The sequence below is a fragment of the Tamandua tetradactyla genome, chromosome 15, assembly GCF_023851605.1.
Source record: "Tamandua tetradactyla isolate mTamTet1 chromosome 15, mTamTet1.pri, whole genome shotgun sequence".
NCBI classification, from domain to species: domain Eukaryota; kingdom Metazoa; phylum Chordata; class Mammalia; order Pilosa; family Myrmecophagidae; genus Tamandua; species Tamandua tetradactyla.
The window spans coordinates 82,004,852-82,014,941 of record NC_135341.1 but is presented as its reverse complement, the minus strand read 5'-3'; the positions used below and the strand labels follow the sequence as shown (position 1 = coordinate 82,014,941).

General features: G+C 45.9%; 1 protein-coding gene across 1 annotated transcript; it reads left to right on the top strand.

Moving 5' to 3' along the window:
• Positions 1-23: 23 nt before the first annotated feature.
• On the top strand, positions 24-8,402 carry LOC143656877 (cilium assembly protein DZIP1L-like). The gene is made up of 5 exons (XM_077128637.1): positions 24-154; positions 473-662; positions 821-1,145; positions 2,521-2,660; positions 4,150-8,402. The coding sequence occupies exons 1-5, from the start codon at positions 24-26 to the stop codon at positions 4,309-4,311; spliced, it is 948 nt and encodes a 315-aa protein (XP_076984752.1). The 3' UTR covers positions 4,312-8,402.
• The last annotated feature ends 1,688 nt before the right edge of the window (positions 8,403-10,090 follow it).

The following is a 10,090-nucleotide window of genomic DNA, read 5'->3' as shown; positions in this document are numbered from 1 at the left end:
CCTTCTCTCTTCTTTCCTTGAAAATGTTGTGGTCCCGGAGCCCCGCTTCTCAAGGCTCGCGCGTGCCTCTGGGTGCCCTGTGCGGAGCCGCGGCGCCCTCTGGTGGCCGCAGGGCCTCCCTGCAGGCTGCCTGCGCCGGGCCGCAGCCGGGCTGGTGGGGAGGGGTCTGTCGCCGGGGCGGCTCTGGGCGTGAGCTGCGGAGATGCTGGGCTGCTCCTTGGCCTGCTGACCCCTGTCTCCGGTGATGAGGATACAACCCGGGAACACCCGTCTGTGGCCCCAGCTCCGTGTCTTACAACCTCAGGGGTTACAGTCGGGCCAGCGCCCCGGGACGTCTTGGGGTGGGGGAGGGAGGGTAGCAGATCCCCCAGGTTGATTATGCTGTTGAGTGACTTGCCCATTTCCGGTGCGTCGGAGCCTTTTTCTCCATCCAGCACGGGTGTGCCCTGAACGTCACTTGTCTGTCCTTCAGTCAGAAGCCAGTGGAGCCCATTGGTCACCCGAGCGGCCCAGCCTGGGGCCGGGACCCTGCCCGTGGCGTCGCCCTCCCAGCCGGCCCGGCCGCCCAGGGCAGCTCCGCAGGGCCCGAGGCCCGCCCCGACGCCGCGGCCCCGCGCACGGGACCCTGCCAGCCGCCCCGCCGCCCCCGAGCCCGCGCTCAGGTGAGCCCGCCCTGCTCCCGCGCCCGGCCTGGGGGGGCCTCCTGCCCCGCACCCTGCGGGCTCCTGCCACGGGAGGCCCAGCCTGCGCGCCCGAGAAAAACCTGGGGCTCTTTGGCGCCTGGCCAAGGCAACCCCTTCCCTGCCCGCCCCTTCCCCAGCCCTGGTGGCTGCTGCCCCCCAGGGTGGCTCCCAGCTGCCGCCTGCAGGGAGCGGGGCCGGCCCTGGGAGGACCCCACAGGCCTGCGCTGCGGCGAGCCTGGCTTTCACGGCTTCGCCCCGCCGCTCCGCCCCTCATGCCTTCTCCACGCGACTGTTGCAGCACGCCCCCGTTCAGCTCTGAAGACGACTCGGACGGAGACCAGGCCCAGCGCGGGTCTCTCCGGCCCCCCCAGGCCCGTCCCCCGACGGCGCCCCGGGCGGAGGACAGCTGGGACTGCTCGGACTCGGACACCCCCGAGGGCGCGGGGGCGCTGGCCTCCTCCGGTGAGTGGCCTCCGGGGCAGCCCTTCTCCAGCCCACGAGGTGACTCTAGGCCTGGAAACACCCTCAGGGTTTTTGGGAGGCTTTATGATGTGTCTTCTCTTTCTCTGTTGTGGTTTGGAAAACTTCCATCAGAAGCTTTCCTGGGATACCCCTGAGGTATCAATAGCGAGATTGAATTGAAGGAGGTTTATTTTGCCCCCTCTTCTGTCAATGCATTGTCTAACTGCTGGAGGGGGTGGGGGGCCCACTCACCCTCTTCCTTCCCAGACTCCTACCAGGAGAGACTAAGCACAGGGCCCGGCCGCCAGGCCTAAGGGGTGGACTTTCTCATCTGGAAGCTTTGTTTATTAAGCTGCTGAGGCCTGAAGCGTCTGGCTTCAGTTACATTTTCTAGCCAAGGCTTTAATTAAGGAATATGAAATTTCTAGTTTGCTGTTTTCAGAATTAGCAAGTGGAAGCCAAGATCTGTATGATCTGCAAAGTTCAAGGTCTTAATGACCTTTGTGGTACTTTGTCATATCCTTAGCCCAGCCCAAGCCTGCTAACCCATCAGAAACTGCCAGAATCGGATCTTTGCAGAAGCGCTGATGGTCTGCCAGGCAGGGCGATAAGGAGGAACGAGCAGTGACTGGGAGTCAGGTGTCCTCAGAGATGAATCTGCCTCTGCCACGTGCCACCTCCTTGCCCTTGTGGATGGGGTTGGTTCCTTGGTTTTGGAATGAGGTATTTGGACAAGATGATTAACGAGGGTGTGAGGAACACAGCACCTGGTACATCCATTTCTTGAAGTAATCAATGAACCAAAGGTTTTGAGGTTCCAAAATTCTGCTCAGATGCTTAGGCCCTTGAATTTTAGAAGGCTGAGGTTAGCTCCCAGCTTCTTGGTCATTCCTGAGGTCTGGACATCCATCTTGGCTTCCCACATCACTAGGAGTCCGTTGATAATCTCTGTCACTGCTTGGTCCCCCCTTCCTGCAGAAAACCTGCATCACCTGCAGGGTGATTTACACTCAGGCTATTTCTTCGTGTCTCTGTGAGGCCACTGAAGGAAGGCACATCTGCATGTGAGCCATGGAGTTCTTGTACCAAACTGAGCAGAGCTCCCACCTCGGCCTCTCATTTAGAAGGAGGGAACAGCTTCCCAAGCCTCCATCACCAGTCATGCCGTTAAATCCACACAGTTACATTTTCAGGAGAGTCAAGGCGTCTTTTCACCAGAACAAGTTGACCTGGTTCTTCCTCCTCCTTGTCCCTCTTCTTCTTCCTGACCGTTCTCCACACCCCCTCTGTTCTCTCTGGGGTCTGGACACAACCACGTGGCTGCAGACTTTGCTCCCCAGGCTTTTCCTGCTGAAGCCACTTGCTGTCCTTCCAGGAACACTGGTGCAGTCGATGGTCAGGAACCTCGAAAAGCAGCTTGAGGCTCCGGCGAAGAAGCCCGTTGGAGGGGTCCGTCTGTTCCTAATGCCCAGTACTGGGCCACAGAGAGCCACCGTGCCAGGAGGGAAGCTGCAGGTATGGTGTAAGATGCTTGGAGGTTGCCCTGCAAATCCCTACAGAGGCAGCTCTGCATTTTGGGGTCCTGGACTGAGGGCTGGAGGAGGCAAGTGGCAGTCTTGGCCCTAATAGGACATCACAGGTGACCTCACTGCTTTCCTCTTCTCTTGTCCCAGAGGAGGGACGTGTTGCCTTTGGTTCATCATATAAGCAACTGCCCACTAGGTTTGGTATCTCCCAGCTAACTCATACTCCTGTTTCCTGCCTTTGGTACAGTCTTAGATGGTGCCGTGACTGGCTCCCAGCAGTTGCTGCTCCCTTCCAGCCCTCTCACCCCACACTGGGCCCCTCACTGTTCCTTTATCTCACAAGGACCCCAAGGTGGGTAATAGAGTGGTATCACAGGGCACATCAGAGTAAATGTAAAATGTAATAGCTGTGTACCTTTGCTCTGGATACTGAAGGCCACTCCCGTCACTAGGAGAGTCTCGATGACCTTGCCTCCCTCAGTTTCTGGCCAGCATCAGATTTAGAGCCCAGTATCAGACCCTCCTCACTGCCTGCCTCCTCTTTCCCCCGCTAGGGAACACCTCTACTTTTCTGCCTTTCTTAACCAAAAGATGCATCTTGGGATGAACAGTGAAAGTTCAGTAGTGGGTACTTGGTTTTGGTTTTCAATAGCTTTCTCTATTCTCCCCCATTTTTATGACATAATATAGTTGGCTTATCACACAGCTCATTTGTGATTAATGAGTCAGAATGATTTAAAGAAAAAAAAAAAAGATTTGCTTCTTTCCCCCATGTTGTGAAAAATGTCGGTAATGGTGAGGCCCTGTCCGGAGCCTACTGCTGACCGTGGGTGGGGTTTGGCGGCTCAGCCTGACCGTCCAGGAGACCGTGCATAGGAGGACATAGAGCCAGACCCAGGGGGCCGTCCTGCTGGCTGCAGCCAGACCCTTTCTGGGCTGCAGGATTCCTGGAGCTCTGGAGTTGCCCTCATGCTTCTTACGTGAGGATGCTTTTAGGCCTGAAAAAACCAGTCTGGCTGGAGGTGGGTTTGTTAGCTCGTGTGCATTCAGTGCAAGTGCTTGGAAGGGCCTAGGCTCTGGGCTTCCAGCTCGGTCAGTGTGAGAGCTGAGAAACCGGCACAACGGCCTTTCCAAGGAGCTTGCTTTGGCTTGGCAAGTGGAATTTCAGGAGGTGCTTTACAAGTATTTGAAGTGCCTCTGATCCCAGGTCCTGAAGCAGATTCTCAGAGGCAGGGAAACTGAGAAGGCAGGAGAAACAGTGTCTCCCTACGCTTTCTTCTAAATCCGCATTTTGTCCCCAGGTCCATCATGCATTTCCACCCTTCACTGTGCTGGGCTCTCCCTCTCTCCTTCTGGGTCGGAGTGCATCTTCTTCTCTCCTTTCTCCCCACTGCAGGTTTCTGAAGATGAAAGTGATTTGGAGATCTCTTCCTTGGAGGATCTCCCCCAGGACCTTCTCTCCTTTCTCCCCACTGCAGGTCTCTGAAGATGAAAGTGATTTGGAGATCTCTTCCCTGGAGGATCTCCCCCAGGACCTGGACCCGAAGGAGAAGCTGAAGCCCTCGTCCTGCTTGCAGTTCCCGGAGAAGTGTGGCGCCGGCGCTTGGAGCGCTGGTCAACCCAGGGTCCCCGGATGGTGATCCCACTCCAGAGCCCGCAGGAGCTGCCTGGCTGGTGCCTCTGGGTCCCAAGGCTTGAGAAAGGATTATGACAGGACCTCTGAGCAGTTTCCTTCCTCTACCTCTATGTCCACGCCAGGCTGAAAGAAGCCACTTGGGCTCTATTCCTGAGCATTTTGTAAATCACAGGGACACAGTGGAGAGGGATCTTATATTGGGTCCTTTTGGGGATAAATGCCTCAGTCAATCAGTGATTGAAACAAAGTTATTATTGAGTGCCTGCTCTGAGCCAGGTCCCTCAGCCCCTCACTGCTGAGTTGGGGTGCAGGCAGAAGTGGGAGTGCTGGTGCAGAAAGTATATAGCCCATGATGGTATGGGGTAGTAAATCTCACGAAAGAGATTAGGGTGTCATGGGAACATTGGGTGTCATAGACCACATGATTGCCTGGGGTGCTCTTGGAGAACTTCCCAGAGTTGTGATGTTTGTCAGTGCTTGTTCATGGGTGGGAGGGAATGAGGGGCACTTGGCTAGACCCTTGTATCCCTAAATAACCACAAATAATTTTTGCTGTTATCTCCAAAATCTGGTTATCTACATAACCACTGTGATTTTTTTAGGGTGAAAAGCATTAATTTATTGAATGTAAATTTTAAAATATAGCATGATGTTTATAACGCTGTGGTATTTCTTCGTCTTTTTTTGAGCTTTGTGAGGGATAAAAGGAAATGCCTCAAATCTCAGTTGTTTTAATTTGGGGCCTTTTGTGATGTAGTTGTCAAGATGGAGTTAGGAGTGCAAGAGAGTTTTCTGAGGAGTAACACCTGTGAAAGGTAAAGCTAGAGGAAGCAGGAATGGGCAGGGAAAGCCTTCCCACCGCAATGCAGATATGACCTTTGTGGAAGGAAAGAGACTGGGAAGTGGAAACAAGCAGGAAGAGCTCTAGATTATAATGCAGGGCTGAAGAGGTGTCTGCTAACCCAGTGGTAAGCTGCAGAGTGCATGTGTAAGCACTTGCATACCAGTAATAATTACCAACATGAATGACTTTGTTCTTGAATGTTCATTATTAAATTTTGTGTTCCCAAGTGTGTTTTTCTCTTTACTTTGGAGACTTTAACTAATGTATTACTTTCGTATTGCTAGGCTGTTCACTCCTCTCCATTTTCAAATGTCCAAAATCAATTGACCATATTGATCGAGTCTATTTCTGAATTCTTGATTTGATTCCAGTGATCAGTATGTCTGTCTTTATGCCAGTACCAAGCTGTTTTGACCACTGTAGCTTCGTAATATGTTTTAAAGTCAGGCAGTGTGAGTCCTCCATCTTCATCCTTCTTTTTCAAGATGTTTTTGGCTCTCCAGGATCCTTTACTCTTCCAAATAAATTTGATGATTGATTTTTCCATTTCTTCAAGTAGGCCATTGGAATTTTGATTGGGATTGTGTTGAATCTGTAAATCAGTTTGGGTAGAATTGGCATCTTAACTATATTTAATCTCCCAATCCATGAACACAGAATGTCCTTCCATTTATTTAGGTTTTCTCTGATTTCTTTTAGCAATGTTTTACAGTTTTCTGAATATAGGTCCTTTACATCCTTGGTTAAATTTATTCCTAGATATTTGATTATTTTAGTTGTTATTGTAGATGGAATTTTTCTAGATTTTCTCCTCAGATTGCTCAATACTAGTGTATAGAAATACTATGACTTTTACATGTCGGATCTGTATCCTGCTACGTTACTCAACTTGTTAATTAGCTCTAGTAGCTTTGCTGTAGATTTCTTTTTTTGTTTTGTTTTGTTTTTTCTATATATATATATATATATATAGCATGTCATCTGTAAATAGTGAAATATTTACTTCTTCCTTTCCAGTTTGGATATCTTTTATTTCTTTTTCTTGCCTAACTGCTCTAGCTAGAACTTCTGGCACAATGTTAAATGACAGTGGTGACAGTGGGCATCCTTGTCTTGTTCCTGATCTTAGATGGAAAGCTTTCAGTCTCTCACCATTGAGTATGATGTTAGCTCTGGGTTTTTCATGTATTTCCCTTATCATGTAGAGGCACTTTCCTTCATTTCCTGTATTTTAATCCTTGTTTTGTTCCAGATCTTAGAGGGAAAACTTTCAGTCTTTCACCATTGAGTATGATGTTAGCTTTGGGCTTTTCATATATATTCTTGAGTAATCTTTCTATTTCTATTTTTCCAAGTGTTTTTATCAAGAAAGGCTGCTGGATTTTGTCAAATGCCTCTTTTGCATCATTTGAGATGATCATGTGGGTTTTCCCCTTCTATTCATTAATGTAGTGTATTACATTAATTGATTTTTTATGTTGAACCACCCTTGCATATCTGGGATAAAACCCACTTGATCATGCTGTATGGCTCTTTTAATGTCCTGTTGGATTCAATTTGCAAATATTTTGCTGATGATTTTTGCATCTATGGTCATTAGAGAAATTGATCTATAATTTTCTTTTAGTAGTATCTTTATTTGACTTTTGTATGAGGGTGGTGTTGCCTCAGAATAAGTTAGGTAGTGCTCCCTTCTCTTCAAGTTTTTGGAAGAGTTTGAGCAGGATTGATATTAATTCTTGCAATCTATAGGAAGGTTTCACCTGTGGAGCCGTGTGGTCCTGGAATTTTCTTTGTTGGGAGTTTTTTGATGACTGATTCCATCTCTTTACTTGTAATTGGTCTGTTGAGGTCTTCTATTTCCTATAGAGTCAGTGTAGGTTTGTTCATATATTTTTAGGAATTTGTCCATTTCATCTAAGTTGTTTAATTTGTTGGCATGAAGTTTTTCATAATATCTTTTATGACCTTTTTTTTTCTGTTGAGTCAGTAGTAGTGTCCCCCCTCTCATTTCTGATCTTACTTATTTGCTTTATCAGTCTAGCTAAGGGTTCATCTCAAAGAACAAACTTTTGGTTTTGTTAATTCTCTTATTTTCAATAATTAAAAAAAAATTGCAAGAAAGAAATGCAAACATCCTTAGTATATGCTTATTCTGTTCTCCATATATAATCAGTAATTCACAATATCATCACATAGTTGCATATTCATCATCATGATAATTTCTTAGAACATTTGCATCAATTCAGAAAAAGAAATAAAAAGAGAACAGAAAAATAAAACAAAAACAGAAAAAGAAAAAAAGAATTTTACATACCATACCCCTTACCCCTCCCTTTCATTGATCACTGGCATTTCAAACTGAATTTATTTTAACATTTGTTCCCCCTATTATTTATTTTTGTTCCGTATGTTCTACTTGTCTGTTGACAAGGTAGATAAAAGGAGCATCAGACACAAGGTTTTCACAATCACACAGTCACATTGTGAAAGCTGTATCATTATACAATCATCTTCAAGAAACATGGCTACTGGAACACAGCTCTACATTTTCAGGCAGTTCCCTCCAGCCTCTCCATTACATCTTGGATAACGAGGTGATATCTACTTAATGCGTAAGAATAACCTCCAGGATAACCTCTCGACTGTGTTCAGAATCTCACAGCCATTGACACTTAGTCTCATTTCACTCTTCCCCCTTTTGGTTGAGAAGGTTTTCTCAATCCCTTGATGCTGAGTCTCAGCTCATTCCAGGATTTCTGTCCCATGTTGCCAGGAAGATCCACACCCCTAGGAGTCATGTCCCACGTAGACGGGGGAGGGTGGTGAGTTTGCTTGTTGTATTGGCTGGAGACAGAGGCCACATCTGAGCAACAAGAGGGGTTCTCTTGGGGGTGACTCTTAGGCCTAATTTTAAGTAGGCTTGACCTATCCTTTGTGGGGTTAAGTTTCATGTGAACAAACCCCAAGACTGGGGGCTCAGCCTATACCTTTGGTTGCCCACACTGCTTGTGAGAATATCAATAATTCAACTTGGGGAGGTTGAATTTTCCCCGTTCTCACCATTCTGTGAAGGGGACTTTGCAAATACTTTTCACTCACTGATCAAATCACTCTGGGATTCATCCGGGCTTCACTCTGGACAAACCAATAAAATCTAATGTCCTACCCAAGGTTCCATGTACTTATATTGTTCAACCAACTATCCACATAAGTTATATTAGGAAATGCACTAGTCAAAATATAAATTTTGTACCAAATAGACATTTTTTGATTTAGTCTCACACATAAGTTGAAATTTTAAAATATTATCATCTGTTTTCAGTACCCTGCAGTAATGACATTCCTTTGTTCTTCCTCATGCAAAAACGTTTTAAAATTTGTACATTTAGTTATTATCATTATACACTCTAGGTATTCCTAGATTATACCATCTCAGTCTTTATCATCTTTCTTTCTTTGTGATTTCATTTATGCCCCCAGCCCTCCTCTCTCTATCATTCTCACATTCAGCTTCATTCAGTGTTTTAACATAATTTTATTACAGTTAGGTAGTGTTGTGCTGTCCATTTCTGAGTTTTTACATTCAGTCCTGTTGCACAATCTGTATCCCTTCAGCTCCAGTGACCCAATATCTTACCCTATTTCTACCTCCTGATGGTCTCTGTTACCAATGAAATTCTCCAAGTTTATTCACTAATGTCAGTTCATATCAGTGAGCCTACACAGTATTTGTCCTTTTGTTTCTGGCTAATCACACTCAGCATAATGTCCTTAAGGTCCATCCATGTTGTTACATACTTCGTAACTTTTTCTGTCTTACAGTTGCATAATATTCCATTGTATGTGTATGCCACAGTTTGTTTAGCCACCTTTCCGTTGATGGACATTTTGGCCATTTCCCTCTCTTGGTAATTGTAAATAATGCTGCTATAAACATTGGTGTGCAACTGTCCGTTTGTGTCCTTGCTCTCATGTCCTTTGAGTAGAGACAGCATATAGATGGGCCTTGTTTTTTAATCCATTCTGCCAGTCTATGTCTTTTGATTGGGGAGTTTAAACCATTAACATTTAGTGTTATTACTACATGGATAGTACTTTCTTCTACCATTTTGCCTTTTGGATTTTATCTGTCATATCTAATTTTCCTTCTTTTTACCTTTACTCGTAGTCCTTTCTACACTCTTCTCCACATTTCTCTCTTCTGTCTTTTCATATCTGTCTCTAGTGCTCCCTTTAGTATTTCTTGCAGAGCTGGTCTCTTGGTCACAAATTCTCTCAGTGATATTTTGTCTGAAAATGTTTTAATTTCTCCCTCATTTTTGAAGGACAGTTTTGCTGGATATAGAATTCTTGGTTGGCTGTTTTTCTCTTTTAATAATTTAAATATATCATCCCACTGTCTTCTCGCCTCCATGGTTTCTGCTGAGAAATCTATGCATAGTCTTATTGGACTCCCCTTGTATGTGATGGATTGCTTTTCTCTTGCTGCTCTCAAGATTGTCTCTTTCTCTTTGACCTCTGACATTCTGGTTAGTAAGTGTCTTGGAGTACATCTATTTGGGTTTATTCTCTTTGGGGTGCGCTGCACTTCTTGGATCTATAATTTTAAGTCTTTCATAAGAGTTGGGAAATTTTCAGTGATAATTTCCTCCATTAGTTTTTCTCCTCCTTTTCCCTTCTCTTTTTCTGGGACACCCACAACACGTATATTCATGTGCTTCATATTGTCTTTCAGTTCCCTGAGTCTCTGCTCATATTTTTCCATTTTTCCCCTATATTTTCTTTTTCTTGCCAGATTTCAGATGTTCTATCCTCCAGTTCAGAAATCCTATGTTGTCTCTTGAAATCTACCATTGTAGGTTTCCATTGTTTTTTTCATCTCTTCTACCATACCTTTCATTCCCATAAGTTCTGTGATTTGTTTTTTTAAACTTTC

Excerpts from the sequence above, each read along its gene's own strand:
- LOC143656877 (XM_077128637.1), top strand. The coding sequence starts at position 24 with ATGTTGTGGTCCCGGAGCCCCGCTTCTCAAGGCTCGCGCGTGCCTCTG. Across the intron at positions 663-820 it reads GCCCCCGAGCCCGCGCTCAG|CCCTGGTGGCTGCTGCCCCC; the intron begins GTGAGCCCGCCC and ends CCCCTTCCCCAG. Across the intron at positions 2,661-4,149 it reads TGCCAGGAGGGAAGCTGCAG|GTCTCTGAAGATGAAAGTGA; the intron begins GTATGGTGTAAG and ends TCCCCACTGCAG.